The 16,471-nt window shown below is 39.8% G+C and overlaps 2 protein-coding genes across 2 annotated transcripts; one reads left to right on the plus strand and one right to left on the minus strand.

Annotated features, from left to right (window-relative positions):
- Nucleotides 1–756: 756 nt before the first annotated feature.
- ptchd3b (patched domain containing 3b) lies at nt 757–4,432 on the minus strand. Its single transcript, XM_003453344.5, has 4 exons — nt 3,164–4,432; nt 2,960–3,081; nt 2,726–2,871; nt 757–2,396 (listed from the first exon to the last, which is right to left on the minus strand). Exons 1-4 carry the CDS (start codon nt 3,881–3,883, stop codon nt 880–882), a joined length of 2,505 nt encoding a protein of 834 aa, XP_003453392.1. The 5' UTR covers nt 3,884–4,432; the 3' UTR covers nt 757–879.
- A 2,130-nt stretch (nt 4,433–6,562) lies between these two features.
- rab18b (RAB18B, member RAS oncogene family) lies at nt 6,563–16,277 on the plus strand. Its single transcript, XM_003453280.4, has 7 exons — nt 6,563–6,770; nt 11,450–11,505; nt 11,723–11,784; nt 12,718–12,790; nt 12,926–13,044; nt 14,096–14,162; nt 14,774–16,277. The coding sequence occupies exons 1-7, from the start codon at nt 6,703–6,705 to the stop codon at nt 14,944–14,946; spliced, it is 618 nt and encodes a 205-aa protein (XP_003453328.1). The 5' UTR covers nt 6,563–6,702; the 3' UTR covers nt 14,947–16,277.
- Nucleotides 16,278–16,471: the final 194 nt, after the last annotated feature.

The following is a 16,471-nucleotide window of genomic DNA, read 5'->3' on the forward strand; positions in this document are numbered from 1 at the left end:
CACCAGGCAAGACCCCAGGTGCAGGCTGTGTAAAGATGCCCCAGAGACAATCCAGCACATAACAGCAGGGTGCAAAATGCTAGCAGGCAAGGCATACATGGAGCGCCATAACCAAGTGGCCGGCATAGTGTACAGGAACATCTGTGCCGAGTATAACCTGGAAGTCCCGAGGTCAAAATGGGAGATGCCCCCAAGGGTGGTGGAGAATGACCGAGCTAAGATCCTGTGGGACTTCCAGATGCAGACGGACAAAATGGTGGTGGCTAACCAACCGGACATAGTGGTGGTAGACAAACAGAAGAAGACGGCTGTAGTGATCGATGTAGCAGTTCCGAATGACAGCAATATCAGGAAGAAGGAACACGAGAAGCTGGAGAAATACCAAGGGCTCAGAGAAGAGCTCGAGAGGATGTGGAGGGTGAAGGTGACGGTGGTCCCCGTGGTAATCGGAGCACTAGGTGCGGTGACTCCCAAGCTAGGCGAGTGGCTCCAGCAGATCCCGGGAACAACATCGGAGATCTCTGTCCAGAAGAGCGCAGTCCTGGGAACAGCTAAGATACTGCGCAGGACCCTCAAGCTCCCAGGCCTCTGGTAGAGGACCCGAGCTTGAAGGATAAACCGCCCGCAGGGGCGCGCTGGGTGTTTTTTTTTATATATATATATATCTATATATCTATATATATATATATCTATATATATATATCTATATATATATATATATATATATATCTATATATCTATATATATCTATATATCTATATATATCTATCTATATATATATATATATATATCTCAAGTTAAAGGCATGACATCCACAGTTTTAGCGCGAGTGTAATTTAAATGTTCTCACATCTGTAGGAGGATGCACTGGACGTCAGTTTAACGTGACTTGCTACAAGCCCCAAACAACGTGAGAAACACTGGAATAAACGTCAAGCCGTGGAACAGTCCAAACACAATGACAAGAAACACGATTTTGAAAAATGTCCGGAATATGTAACTCCCAGACACACTCAACACCACCACACCTAAAATAGTGGACAGTGCTCCCTGCAGTACTGGGTAACCCAAAAGCGCCAAAGCGTCTACAGCTTTCTCATTGACGTTAGTTTTGGGACTCGAGACAAAAGAGTAGCAAATGTGCGCCGAGAAATCTACCGAGAAACCGATGCACATGACCAGATTGATCATGGAGATGGAGTCCAGATTGATACCCCAGAGGGACATGAATCCCGTCACGCCAGTGATGACTGAAACAATGGCAAAAGCTACACAAAGTGAGCAGAGAGGATCGGGTATGAGTACGAGAGAGATTGCAAGCATTACGATCACAGCGGTGAGCATGGTTTGGATGGTGTTATCTAAAATGATGGTGTACTGGTCAAAGTAGATGAAAGCAGGGTGGTACACCAGGAGCTCCACTAGACATTTCTCTGCAGTTTTCCTGAGCTCCACCATCATATCTGCCATCGGTGTGTTGTTTTTTGTCTGAAGGAAAAAGCGAGATGCCTTAATCTTACCCTCTGGAGTCCTTTGGATGTCTTGTGCTAAGAATGGGTCAGATTGTAAGAACTCTCTTAGGTTGTTTAGAAAATCCTTCTGGGAGCTTATTGGCTGATTATTGCGTTTTGCATAGTTTTCATAGGAAATGAACCAAGCGATTGTGTTATTGACAAATTTCAGCGATTCAAAACTTAAAATGCAAGAATCTAATTCCTTCCGTTTGTCTTTGTCCCAGTAGGGGAATTGCTGCTTGATTGCCACCATTGCGCTGAAGCTATATTCATTGAAGTGCTCCTCCTGATGGTTGTAGTAATTGATAATGTAAGAATCATCCAAAGCCAGGTTCTTAGTATCAAGTCCTTCCTTTAAGATTACGCAGCCATAGATACTAGCAGCTAAATAACCTGCATAAAGGAAAAACACAAAGACTTTTGTCACTTTGTGGGTCAGAAATGGACCGTAGAAGTTCTCAAAAAAATAACTTATGGGCTCTGTTTCCTCTTTTTCAGTATCTTGGTTGTACCGACCCCCAGTACAGCACAACCAGAAGGCTTTTGATTTCCCTGATGCATCACTTGGGACTTTGATGCAGGTGATCCAGTGCTTGTTCTCTGCTTCCCTCTGCCCATTTAAAGCCATGCATGCACCCAGGAAGGTCAGGCTGTAGAAGTAACAGAAGCAAAGACAAATTCCAGCATAGAGGCAGAAGGACCGGACTGAGCCAAAGGGTGTGATGCAGCCCAGGAAGAGAGCCAGCACATCGGTGAGGGTGGTAATGGTAATGGAGATGGCAGCATCTTTGTAGGTCTCACCCAGCCGCTCTGGAACGCTGTCCAGAACACGAGTCTTTTGCCAGCAGGAGATCATGATGAACATATCATCGATCCCAATACCTTTAGTGATAAACGTCAGAGTGGGAAATATTTTTAAAATGGAAAATACGACTTCAGGCTCAGAGTATTGGTGTGTGTGAGTGAGTGTGTACAAGGCTAGGTTTAGGGTAGATAGAGACCACTAATGACAGGGTTACCATCAGCTGTAATGATAGTTTCTTAGAAAACAGTGCTAAAATCAATCAATTGTAAGTGTTATTTTAAGAATGCAGGTCTTGTTGACAATCGCTGCTGTGAAAATATTGCTAAAGCTTTTTTCCGGCATAACAAATTCTACAAACTCCTGCCTTAACTGAACATTTTGACCTGAATGTTTAACAGAGCCTCACCTAGAATCATGAAGGGACAGGAGGCAGCTGTCATTACAAAAGGCTGGCCCACCAACAAGAGCAAACCAAAACCACTCAGGACCGCTAGACTTGTAGAGAGAACGCCACAGTACCCCACCCACACCTTCGTCCTCACATTATCCAACCTGAAAAAACAAACTCATATTTAATTTTATTTTAAGTAATTTGTCAAATATACATTCAATGACAGGCTTGGCTGTTATTTTTTCTGACCTCCAGCAAGTCATGATGGAAAATGTGATGGCAATAGAGTAGGTGATGGCAAATAGAGAGATGACAGAGCCTGGAGATTTCTCAAATTCCCACTGCATTGACATTGAGGTGGAGTATGATACCTAGAAGATTGGAAAAGGATGAGAAGGAACAACCTCACCAAGTGGGAGGATAATAACTTAAACACAAAATGTGAGTTCTTACCTGGAGGGAAGGTGAGGAGCTATTTGAGATCAAACTAATGAAGCTTTCCAACCAAAGGTCATTTTTTGTTTTGTTGTCCTCTTTTAAATAGTAATAGAGTTGTATAGCTTTAGCGCTTTTAACAACTGAAGTGTCTCGTTGAGTTGTCACACCCCCCAGACTTGTATACAACGGCAGTGTTGTGTTACCAGTGTGATACCACGGGAATGTCAGTGTGACAGTGTCTATATTTTTGGCAGTGTAGTCAATGATATCTAGAATGATGTTTAAATTGCATTTTTCCATCACCTTAGCACAGATGCCCTCATATTTAAATGATTGCTTGTCAAATTCCACCAACATGTTCCTGATTTTAGAGTCCAAACTGAGGATTTCTTTAAGCATTTCAACAGTCAGAATATTACTCTCGCTTGTAACTATGAGAGTGGCATAGTTTCCATCTGTGGTCTGCCGCAAACTTGAAAACATGGAATCATCTTCTGGAAACATTTCACTGAAGTACTTCCTCTCTGTCTTGGCCGGTCCATTAAAAGGTGTAAATTGCTCTTCAATATTGTTGGAGAGTCTGTCCTGAGTAAAATAAAACCCGCTTCCCAGAGCTGCAGAGACAATAAGGGGGGTGATGAGGAACCACCAGGGATTGGATCCAACAGATTCACCCATCTTCTTAAAGAAGCTCTGAAGGGGCTTTTCTATGCAATCCATGCGGCATCTGGCCATAGCTGCAAAACCTGGCTCCTTTGATAGGATGATAGAAGCTCAAAAATATGTTTTGTGGATATAAATCGGTTGCTCCTTTGTTTTCAGAAATGTTCAAACTATCGTCACAGACAGCTGTGAGAAGCATTTACTGTGCCGCAGATTCCTGTTTGGCTCCACATTCTTTTTCGCAGTTTCTTTTCAGCAAATGTGGTTTGAGGAAAGGCTCGCTTAGTGAGCTTATTCAGGAAGAGTCTGTGTCATACGGCTCATTGGTTCTGTCTCACTCTTTGCTAGAGTTTCTTGTTGCTTAATCCTGTTATATCACAAAAAAAAACCTTTGGAATCTGTAAAAAAAAAAAGCAAAACACTCAAAAAAAAAAAAAAAAAAACCAGAGAAGATCAAATTTGAACCAAAAAGAATTCCCAGTGTTGATTAAAAAGAACATGAACTAACATGAACTAACAGCAGACCAGAAAAACAGATGAGCTCTCCCGAGCGCTCATTTATATAGAGCGAGGAACTGCTGGCTCCTCCTTTTGGTTATACTATAACCACCTTGGCATCATTTTTTATTTCAATTTCATGACACTATTACAATCCATTTATAACTTTCTGAATCCAATATTTCTAGATACATGCTTACAGCATTTCTTTTTAAGTGCTCAAAACCACACATAAGCTAAATATGTTGGTAATAATATGTAGATCACAATGACCTTGTTGAGTACGTGACGTTTCCAGTATGTTAGTACAAAGTTCAGGGTGGTTATCAGTGGCAATAACAGGTTATGGACAATAAGGATATAAACAGAGGGAAAAAACACACTCTCTCCTGGGTTCTTATCAGTCAAATCACACACCTCATATAATTAACCCAGCAATGGCAAATGTATCATACTCGATGCATGAGTTTTTCAGACTTCTTCACCATCTGTGTGATTTTTCTCCCCTCAAAACGCCTAAATAATTTGCACAAAAGCAAATATGATACAAATCCAAATTCATATATGCAAATTTATATTTAACATCTTTTTCATTTTCATTTTTCATTGGCCAGGTTCAAGAAACACCCAGTTTTTTGTTTTTTTTTAAAGAAGAATTTTCTGACTGTTTCACAGTTCAAGCATCAAAGGGGGTTAACTGCGGCAAATAACGCACCCCGTTATTAGTCCCCCACAACCCTCGGGCGATACCATGTCATGGTTCGGCTAATGTAAAGGTTACACAAAGGAGGGCCTTTTAGGATTGATGGAATGAAGCCGATGCACAAAACAAAGACATGTTGTGCTCCATTATGTGACTCTTTATTTAGGCACTTGAAAGGTAACCCCACCTGAAGGCAGTCATTTCCTGTGGTTGTGGTTCCATGCACTAATTTCAGTTCAGCCTGAAGGGTAAGCTGGCCCACAGCAGAGCAAGAACATGCGTGTAAATACTAGAACTAACAAAATCAAACATTTAACTGTTAAAATCGGGAGAAATCCCAAGAAACAAGAACAAAGATGCATTATTAAAAGCTTTTATTATCAGCTTGTAACAGAAATTAGTTTCCAATCTACCCTTATAAGATACAAAATACCGTTTTTATTTTTAACTCACTTGTATTTAACACTAAATGCATTTGCCTTGATCAGCTTTTCAAATTCTGGTAGTATTTAGTTAGTTTTCAGTGATGCTCATTTATGCAAGTCATGAATAACTTGCATAGTCTAAACATATATTTGCATTTTCTTGTTATTTCTGACCAAACAGCAATTAAATGAAGTAACGTAGGTGAAATTCACTAAACTCACTCTAGAAAAACTAGATTATTGCTTCTTCTCTGCACCACCCCTGCAAAAAATCTTGAGCACCCCTCATTTCTTTATATTTTAATTAATTCCAAGGAGTTTTAAAGTGCTCTTGAGCAATAGTTCACCGGGATTTCTGCAGGTCTTTCAAATTGTTTATTGTTTGCTGAACGATATAACACTGGTCTATGGATCATAAACATAAACATAAAAGGGCATAAAAAAGCATAAAACTAACTTAAGTAAGCAATTTTAAATTGTTTGTTTAGGCACTTTGTTATAAGCTGCCTGTCTCAAAAGCCCACATTTTATTCCCATTTCTATGGGTACATCCACAAAAATGACAAAGATAGCACAATTATGACAGACATAAAAGAGTATTTTGAAATCTCATGCAAAGACACGAGATAGGACTTGAGAGATGCATCCCACACTGCTAATGAAACGGTGTGGAATCATCTTGACAGAGAGCAGAAGAAAAGGCAGCCAACATCCAAAGAAGAGCTTTGAATGTCCTTCAAGAAGCCTGGGGAACTATTCCTGAAGACTACTTAGAGAAATGACAAGAGAGCTGCCTAAGAGAGTTCAGGCTGTGTTGAAGAATAAAGTTTCAGGTTACTGGAAACGTACAGACTCTGATTTTGCTTTATGTTCTGTATTTCCATGTATGCTTACATATTTCAATAAACTGATGCAACTATTCCCATTTTCATAGCATAATACAAGGAAATTGGAACCTTTATCGGGAGAGCTAATATATTTTATACAATTTTTTTGCCACTATAAATAATTGTTAGAAAATCTTCATACTTAAAAACTAAATAATTTAGTTTTGTATCAACATAATTATATTTTTGTTGTGTTTCATTTTCAAATCTCGCGAACACCGGTGACGTCGCGCCTCGCACTTTGGCCGGAAGTTGCGTAAGCAGTAGGCTGTCATCGGAACTGATAGCCGCCTACTGTCCTAAAACACATTAAGAAAATATCTGTAAAAGCGTTTTTAGTTAATTCAGAGTCAAAGGTAAACTAACTCCAAGACAAATATGGACGACGATGTGTTGACGACCCTGAAGCTGTTGATAATTGGCGAAAGTGGCGTCGGAAAGTCCAGGTTTGTCTGTGTTTTAGCGAGCTTAGCAGCTAGCCTGTTGTGAATGTTGACATTGTTGTGTAAGTTTCTTTCTCGCTGCCCAGTGTTCCAGCTTAACTGGTTTTCATGGTGTCTGTTGATATGTGTTGATGCCAACATTTCAGCCTGTCTTCACAAACGTCAGATATTTCTGGTAACAGATTAGACACATTTCTGAACATTTGAGAAGCCGATTTAAAGTTTAAAAAAGACATATGCTCGTGGGTTACAGTGAGATTTGGCAGGTTAGGGGAAAACTACAAATATCTTACATAATAATGTCTACTCTGAGCTTCAGAAGGTTTTCTTTGTGTACAGCCTGGGATCAGCTGACCTGTCCTATTGCAGGTTTGGATTTTTTTGTTTAGTTTTTTTTTTTCCGTTGTGGATTTAACCAACTGTATTCTACAATATAAAGGCCCGCGTTACAGGAGCCTTGTCTGCTTCCAGCCTCTAGCCAGTATAAAGGCGGAATTTGCAAGTGTTGATCAGCTGAAATCCAAAGTGATACCTCCTTTGAGAACCAAGCCCTATTATACAGCAGCTGCATTGAAATGCATATGAGCACTCCATTTTTTGAGTGTTATTTCAATTAATTTCAATAAAAAAAACTAATGCACATATTCATATGCATACTATTAAGTTAAATCAGATTTTTTTTTTAAATCACCTGACTTTGCACACAAGTAAGGTTTTAAAAGATTTTCACCAGGAGGCTGTACTTTCAACACTCTCATAAACTCACAGTTCAATGAGGTGTTTCTGTCTGATGATATCTGTGCTTTTACTCAGGAGCTAACCTAGCACAGTCTGCCCTGCACCAGTCCACCACCCATTACTGTAAACGGCACCACAGCACTGCACACAGCCCCAGTTTAGCCTACTGGCCAGTATAAACTCTAAATTGCCCAGAATTATAATCTTATGATTATGAATTTGCTTCTAAAATTATTTATACATTATTTAATGTATTCAGATGTATCAAAATAAGTTCAACAGCACATCATGTATAGATCCATGATTTGATAAAAAAAAAAAACCTCAAACAAAACAATTAGAACTTCTTGGAAAATACATCCACTGTGTCTTTAGCTAGCAGCTAGCAGTAGGGGTGGGCACCAATGAAATCTCTGACGACATAGATTCCGAAGAAAAATGTTCTGAACGTTTTATTGATGGTTGTAAAGTAAATGGAAGGCATTTGCCATCTTTCTCCAACAAACTGCCTTCACTGATAAGCAGTAGCATTATAGTGTGTAGTAATGATACAGCATAAGTCAAATGTAAGCACAAAACTAGGCTAGGCAGTGTTTACCTTTGTAGCTCTTCAGGAGTTGCACAGTATGGTCACATATTAAAACAAAAAAATGTTTTCCACCAGAGATGACTTGGGTGTCTTGGGTCCAGCTTTTTAACCAGTTGCTGAATAATCAATTCTCCAGAAAATAGTGTCACCATTCCCAAAGGACCCACCAACCTCTGTGCCCGAACAGTAGGAGTAAATAATAAATAAATATTAAATACTATAGATTTTTAAATGCGACTTTATTCCTTAATGTTTTTTCTCCTGTTAGCAGCAAACAATTTTACAACAGCTTTATTGTTTTATAAACAAAGCAGGACACCTACTCGGTACTCGCTGACCTCATATCAAATTTGTACTAAGTTTGAATTCTGTTTTTATATTTAAGCTTTAGTCTCAAACCATAAACAGCACTTAGTCTGCAGCTGAGAGAATACAAACTAAAACTGTTGGGAGCAGGTTATGTTCAAAATCATCTGGAAGCGCCATGTTTTCACTGAGTTTTCACTGAGCATGTTTTGTTATAGAGTCTCTGCTGGGGGAATACATCTTATATGTGCAAGTTGTTCAGAATCAGAATACTTTAATAATCCCTAAGGAAATGATGTAAGCCATTGTTAAGCCATATCTTAGTAAAACCACTGAATAAAACGCAAACTGTGCGTCGCATTGTTACGGAACTGTCCGCGTTTTAATTTGGTGATTTTGAAATGTTGTTCTACATAATTCTAATCTGCTGATTAGTCTGTTTCACACTGCTGGAAACACAGAACACACACTGAGAATACCTGTTAAGTCAATAAAATTAGTTTCTCTTTGATCTGCGACAAGTGGAAGCAATTTCCACGTCTCCGTTATTATGTTGTGAGACTTTAATGTGCAACCATAACCTTAGAAATAATCAACTGCATTGAGCACACTCTCAGTAATAAAGCTATATATTTTTATATATATATATAACACTAAAGAATTTTATGGGACATTCATCTTGTCCTTTTTGCAGCAGTGCTGCATTTTACTAGCATATTTTTATGATCTTTAGAGGTTTTTATTACCATTTGATAACATTACTTGAGTAGCTGACACATGAGGATAATTTTCTGTGGAAGAAGAGTCTTATGATCCGTGAAACACCCCTTTCATGTGAACTTAGTGAGTTGATAGTCAGCTTTGTGTGACCATTTATCCCAATCACCTATGTTTGGGTAAGTCAATCTAGATAACAGGATGACACCATATTTGTAGAATATGGCCCTGATTGTACTGTGGTAAAACAAGTTTATTGTTTCCACCTTAAGAAAAATAGTTTTCTTGCAGATTTTGCTAAGCACTGTTTTTTTTTCTTCTTTTTTTTTAAGGTTCAGAGGCTGACATGCAGCCCTTGCTGTCATACATACCTTGGCGTGCACTAGGAGACGTAAACACATGGCAGAGAAATGGTGTTGATGTTCTTATATCATGTAAAAGATTTACATAGTCATTATCACAGTTGACATGATAAGACGTCACAGCTAGCAGGCACACTATGTGCCAGATTATGATATTTGGTACTCCTTCTACTTCTAGAGTTAGGGTAATCATTCACTAAGGTGCTATTCTCAGGTTACTTCCTTAAATATACAGCCCTTTTTTATTGTCTACTGGAAATAAATAATGCAAACCTACTTCCTTATAAATTTTAACCCATTTCTCTCCTGACTAGCAAGCTGCTCGGTGGCTATTGCTGCCTTCTTTTAAATGTCATCAGTCAATTTTAATAAGTTACTTTGGGGGTAAACACAAGCCTCCCAGAACCAAACTGTCTGAACTGATGAAAGATAAAGTGCCTTAACCTTGTTAAGCGCAAAATAATGCCAGACTGTTACCTCCTATTAAGTAGGAAGCTGCCAGTGCTAAAATGCAATGATTTCTAGTTAACATGGGCTCAATGAGCAGCAGGTGTTAATAGGCTGACAGAGTGAACAAGACAGAGCTGCAGACTAACAGGAGAGATGAGGAAAGTGCACAAGTTCTGTTAGTAAACGGTTGTTTGAACAGGCCGTGAATGACGCAGGGCTGATGATACTCTGGACACAAAAGGTGTTATGTCTGTCAGGTAAACATGCGTAGGCCAGTGTGCACTAAAATATCATTACAGTTGCACAGAAGCTTCTCTTCAAAACACAACGAGAAACTGCAGGTGGCCTAAACCTACCACTGCACCCCTGGCAGAGTGAGAGGCTCATCTGTCGATTAGATCATGAAGTACAAAGTATTTAGGTTTGGGTAAAAAAAAGAAGTTAAAGTTCTGGTGCCTTCATAATCTTTTGGCATGCGCCCACTTGTCCTTTAAATCATTTTCTAACAATTTTAAGTCAGTTAAGTTACTGTTAAAATCCATGTTTTGATTTTTGTTTTTGTAATGTTACCTTTAGATTATATTGACATCCATTTAGTGTTAAAAGCTGATCCAAGGTTTTATTTAGCAATTCCTTAATCTTATCAAACTTCAGATACACTGGTTTATGCTGCACTTGTGTTTTTCAGACCGTTATCAGTTGCACAGGTCTCATGTTGGCACAGATCATACTTTGATCTCAGATTACTGCCTGAAATTTACAGCACTTATTTACAACTTAATTGAAACAAATTAGTCTTTGAAAAAGCTTACCTACTTCCTTAAAAATGTTTGACCTATTTCCATCCTGACTGATTCCCTGCTCCCTCTTTGTAAATCATCTCATTTTACTTTGATCAGATAAGTTGACCTGTTGAAAATGGCGACTCTGAATGCAAATTCTTGAACACGGAGACTGAAAAATATAATCAAATCTCACCAGTTAACATGGAAGCCACTTAAGTGTTTTTGGTCTTGTTCTAACCGTTTGCTTCAAGTATTTGCTGCTAACGAGCCCGTAGTAACGCTAATCTTAAAGGCCTTCCTTTACACACGGACGTGTAAAATTAGTTTGAATGTTTCGTGAGCTACACATATTCTTAATGCAGATGCTCACACCGTCCATTTGATTTGATAGGATGAATTTTTTTTTATCGATCAGACCGCTGCATTTGGCAACGAGTACCAGTCTGAGTTCAAAACATGCACCGGTGCTTGATTTGGAGTTTTGTGTTGCAGGTTTACATTTCTTGTTTTTTTTTCCACCTTGCCCTGTGTCTAAAGGCCTTATTCCTGCAGTTTTAAAGCTTTCCATTATTTTTTTTTGCTGAAAGGTGTCAAGCACTGTCAGCATTGACAAGACCATAAAGTTATTGCGATCCTGTGACCCTGCTGGGGGGAAAGCTGTTCAAAGCTACGACTAGCTCACAATAGCCTGTTGTACTGGATGAACTGCTCATTTCCATTTTATCTTTATTACAGTCTGCTCCTGAGGTTCACAGAGGATACTTTCGATCCAGAGCAGTCTGCCACAATAGGTTTTACACACACACACACACACACACACACACACACACATACATACACACACACACACACACAATATATGTATATGTATATATATGTGTGTGTGTGTGTGTGTGTGTGTTTATGTGTATATACATATGTACATATATGTATATATATGAAAACTACTATTGATTTTAAACTTATAACTAAAAGATTTTTTCTTTTTTGTCTCCTATAACTGATCAGGTGTGGACTTCAAAGTAAAAACACTTGCAATCGATGGAAATAAAGCTAAGCTCGCCATATGGGTAAGACAGACGTTTTTATTCCTGTTGTCTACATTTCATGTTTGGGGGGAAAGAAAAACACAATGAAGTGAAAGGTTTCTCCACAAGATGGTGACATGGTACAGCCAAAATTGAAGGATGTAGGTGGTATTCCCACTATCCAGTAAAACCATGCTATGCACAATGAATCCATAACCTAAGCCCCATACAGTGAAGCTTGAAATGTATTTTTCTAAAAAGTTATTATTATTGATATTATTATTTTATCTGGTCTCAATAAGAACATGTGTGGGAGGTTTATAAAAATTGGAAAAACCTAATTGCCTCTGTTTTTATGTGATGAGGGAAAAAGTAAGGTTTATATTGCATTCACATAGGTGTTTTGTGTTACAGAAACACCTAGGGTTACCATTGTCCCATTCCCTGTACGACCCCAACTCTTTCTCCCAATGGCAGCAACACATCAAGCCATGCCACAAAAGGGAAAAAAGACAAAAAAAGATCAGGGTCAGCTCAGGGAACATAAGAGTAACTCATGATGCAGACTTGGCCTCCAAACTATTCACATCCCAATCAGATTGAGCATCTGCCAGAATCCATAGGGACCCCGTCCTGCAATCACTGGGACCTAAAGGCTCTGTTGTCAACCTCCACCACTAGAAGACACACACGGGGTCAAAGGTGGTATGGCAGCAGATCGGGGATCTAAACAGTATTAGACAGTTTTATTGTGGTCCATCACTTTATATTAATAGTGTTGTTTTCCAGTCAAACTTGATACGAAAAAAAAAAGACGAATTGTTCCTGAGGCAACAGCAAGCTCACATTGTGACTGTCCGAGTGGAACTTATTAGAAACACATGGTCTGTGAGGTCGGATGCTGGGAATTGGCTGCTGTGCCGCTGGCCTTAAAAGTTTGGTATCAGAAATCTTTTGCCGCTTTTGTTTTCGTAGGACACAGCTGGACAGGAACGGTTTCGCACTCTGACACCCAGCTATTACCGCGGTGCACAGGGAGTCATACTTGGTAATTACCTGTACTGCAACATAAATCGAGATCAAAACAGACCGATACTGGCAGTTGTATTTCTGTCAGTGCTGTTATAGTAATGTAATGATTTTCTCCAGCTCCTTCTTACTTGTCACGTCTTCCTTTTTTCAGTGTATGATGTCACAAAGCGTGACACGTTTACAAAGCTCGAAAACTGGCTGAACGAACTGGAGACCTACACAACACGCAACGACATAGTGAAAATGCTGGTTGGGAACAAAATTGATAAAGTGAGTCACTTTTACAGATCCTTTTAGCTTGCGCTCTGGTTTTATGAATCCAGTACCCCCTATATTGTTTAATAGTGCATTTTGTCTGTGAAGGTTCTCAGTCATCCAGGTCATCATAGTCTAAGGAGCTTGGAAAGAAAAGCATCTGGACTTTTTTAAGTTTCCTCGAAGACGTTTCACCTCTCGTCTGAAAACCTCCTTCAGTTCTAAGAGCAGATGGTGGAGATTTCCCACGACATCCCAGTGTACTTCAGACCCAGCCACACACTCAGACAAAAACTGGTTCATCCCAAAGACAAAACTCTCAAACACATACTTAACAATGCAATGTATACTGTACAGAACAGTGAGGAACCAAACAGCCACTTCATAAATGCATGGCACAACATAGAAGAGCCACCTCGATGGGACAAGACTCGTCTGTCCATCTCCATCTAAAGGACGAATGTCACTCTTTCGAGGATGCCAATGTACACATATTTGACAGAGAAGACAGATGGTTTGAAAGTGTGAAAGAAGCCATCTGTGTCCACTGTGAGCGACCATCTTTGAACAGAGGTGGTGGCTTACGATACCAACTGTCTCCCATCTATAATCCAGTTTGGAGATCGCTTCCCAGACGCCTTAATGCCCACTCACATCCTGGGCCATCTGACCTCAGGAAATGACATGATAGGGTGGGGCCAGGTTTCACAATGAGCTCACCCGAAACCTTGGCTGATTAGGACCCACACTCACTTTCACACCTTGGCTCATGTGATTAGGTAGAGGATCATCAGGGGGTCCTTTGTCCTCCTTTGGGGGGAAACTCCCACTAGGTTTAAATCTGGCACTCTCCACCAATTACTCTTAGAACTGAAGAAGCTTCTCGGATGAGAGGTGAGACGTCTTCAAGCAACTCAAAGAAGTCCAGACGCTTTTCTTTCCAAGCTCCTTAGTCCATTTTAATGAGTGTTGCTTGTCTTGGGTTGTACTTTTATGATGGGTACACAATTCTCCCTCACCATTCAGGCAAATGACAATTTTTTAAATTTTTTTTTTAAATATTCAGGACGACCGTGAAGTGGACAGAAACGAGGGGCTGAAGTTTGCTCGGAAACACTCTATGCTTTTTATCGGTGAGTTTCTGTGTTCGAGTAACGTCAAGCGTGGCCGGTCATGCTCGTTTAAACTAAGAGAGGCATAAAATGTAACTTAAAGCTATTAGAATTTACCGTAGTGCTGCTTAAAAGTCAGGACTGTTGGTGCGCAGCTGGAACAAGCCAAGACATCATTGAGTTAGTCATGCGTGTAGTTCAGATGAGCTGTGCTGTTTATACTGCTCGGGCATTTCTGAGTCTCTGCTGTTGAAAGACGCGGCCACTCAGAGGAGCTGCATTATGATTAAAATCTAGCCAGCTTTCATTTATCGAATCCATGTCTGCACGTGTTCCTGATTCTCCTCTCCAATCTGGCCCTCTCTGGTAAATTAGGTTAAGATTTGTGCAGAGTTTCCATTTTAGAACGGCCAAATTAAGGGGTTTTGAAAAGGGCAGGGCACGAAGCATCTGAAGCTTTCATCTGCAGCAAGGATGTCTTCATCCTGATGGATGACTTCTGTTTTTATGAAGTCATTTTATACTTTATTTGTCATGTTTGTCAGCTGACTGATATTTTTTGTTTTGGTAGCATGCTGGAAAATGCTCACATTTACTTATTTACTGATCTCTTAAATTATTCCCTTACACAGAGGCCAGTGCAAAGACCAAAGATGGCGTCCAGTGTGCCTTTGAGGAGTTGGTAGAAAAGATCCTCCAGACTCCGGGACTCTGGGAGAGCGAAAACCAGGGTCAGAAAGTTCGGCTGGGAGACCAGGAGCATGCCAGGCCTGGGGTGTGCGGAGGATACTGTTCCATACCCTGAAAACGACAAAGCACCGATGTGAGAGGACTGACTAGTGACCGGAAACGGAGAGTGAGCGAGAGGTGGAAGTGGATGAGCGCCTTTTTATTTGTCGGGAGTACGTCAGTCGGTCGAACAGACACTGCTGTTTGCACACTTCCTTTTCCATCACTTATATATCACTACTTCCTGTTTAAAAGAATCACGCAGAAAAAGAGCCTCATATTTGAGGTGGGTGTTTTAAATTAACCACGTGGAGTATGAGTCTGTCATCCGAGTATTTATGGTTTGAATTTATCTTGGTGGCTCAGCTGTACATTAAGACTTCAGGTTACGCAGTTCTTTCAGCATGGACTGATTTGGTGGTTAGAATAGACAGCCTGTCAAATTTTAATCTAATAAATTAATTGAAGTCTCCTTCATCTTTTCTTACAGGCACAAATCTCACCTTCTATGTAGTTGCAAAGTACAAAATCTTCTGCCATACATATATTAGGAAGCTGTATTAAACACATACTATAGCACTTGGATTGAGGATTAGGGTGGGAAACATCCAGGCTAAAGCAGGTTTTCATTTCAGTGCACACAAGAACACTGTGAATTCTCCAAAATACAACCTTTTCCAATGACACCACAACCGTCACCCAGTTACATCAGTTTGTCTTTTCTGTTCACTCGTGTGTTGTCTGTTTGTCTGTTATGTTGATTCTCTGCTTCAGATTGTTTAAATGCCTTCAAACTAATTGATTTCCTGTCTTTATTTCTTTTGGTGTGAAAATGTGCAAGAAAAGTGATCAACTTTGTCTTGCAGGATTTCCTGTAATCGAACTCATCTCTGTCTTTGCATGCGTGATCTGGACGGTAACTTCTAGAGCTACAAGTGTAAAGTTTACAGTACCACGAGCTCTTGCGATAAAATGTACCTTATTTATGCACTTGAGCTCATAGTTTGTTTTTTTTAATACTAAACTTTGACCTTGTAATCTTGTTTTCACAATTATTTTGAAGGATTCATTTAGTGTTGTCCAGGTCTATTGAAGGTTTTTCATACTTAACATAGCAATAGAACATTCCTAACAGCTGTGTTCTTTCCCATCTTCAGTATATTACGAACCTGATGTGTTTTTGCTGTTTGTTTCTGTTTTCTCGATAAAAAATTATGTTGAACTCTTCGCCCTGCTACACCCTTTCTCTCTCCCCCCGCTCCCCCATTGCTTTTGCTGTGCATCTGTTTCAATCATATAAAGTAATATGTTAAATCGATATCTGCCTTAATATTGAGATGCATTTGCTAGAGTTATGGTCAATTAACGTTTGAATTGTTTCAAACTGAAATAAATGATAAACCTCAAGATGCCGTCACTCGTGTCTGTTGTTTAATGGCCCTCTGGGATCTGCCTTTTAGTTTCCGTGTTGTGTAGAAGCCCACCTAATCAAAAGCAGGTTTACAGTGGAAACTTCAAGTGAGGCGGTCTTTCCATAATACTTTGTTGATGACTAGTCTCCTGCACATGTAAGACTGAAAACATTCCTTGCAACAAAAAAA

Source organism: Oreochromis niloticus, linkage group LG18 (genome assembly GCF_001858045.2).
Source record: "Oreochromis niloticus isolate F11D_XX linkage group LG18, O_niloticus_UMD_NMBU, whole genome shotgun sequence".
NCBI lineage: Eukaryota > Metazoa > Chordata > Actinopteri > Cichliformes > Cichlidae > Oreochromis > Oreochromis niloticus.

Excerpts from the sequence above, each read along its gene's own strand:
- ptchd3b (XM_003453344.5), bottom strand. The coding sequence starts at position 3,883 with ATGGCCAGATGCCGCATGGATTGCATAGAAAAGCCCCTTCAGAGCTTC. Across the intron at positions 2,872-2,959 it reads TCCATCATGACTTGCTGGAG|GTTGGATAATGTGAGGACGA; the intron begins GTCAGAAAAAAT and ends TTGTTTTTTCAG. Across the intron at positions 2,397-2,725 it reads CTGTCCCTTCATGATTCTAG|GTATTGGGATCGATGATATG; the intron begins GTGAGGCTCTGT and ends TTATCACTAAAG.
- rab18b (XM_003453280.4), top strand. The coding sequence starts at position 6,703 with ATGGACGACGATGTGTTGACGACCCTGAAGCTGTTGATAATTGGCGAA. Across the intron at positions 11,506-11,722 it reads AGAGCAGTCTGCCACAATAG|GTGTGGACTTCAAAGTAAAA; the intron begins GTTTTACACACA and ends ATAACTGATCAG. Across the intron at positions 11,785-12,717 it reads AAGCTAAGCTCGCCATATGG|GACACAGCTGGACAGGAACG; the intron begins GTAAGACAGACG and ends TTGTTTTCGTAG.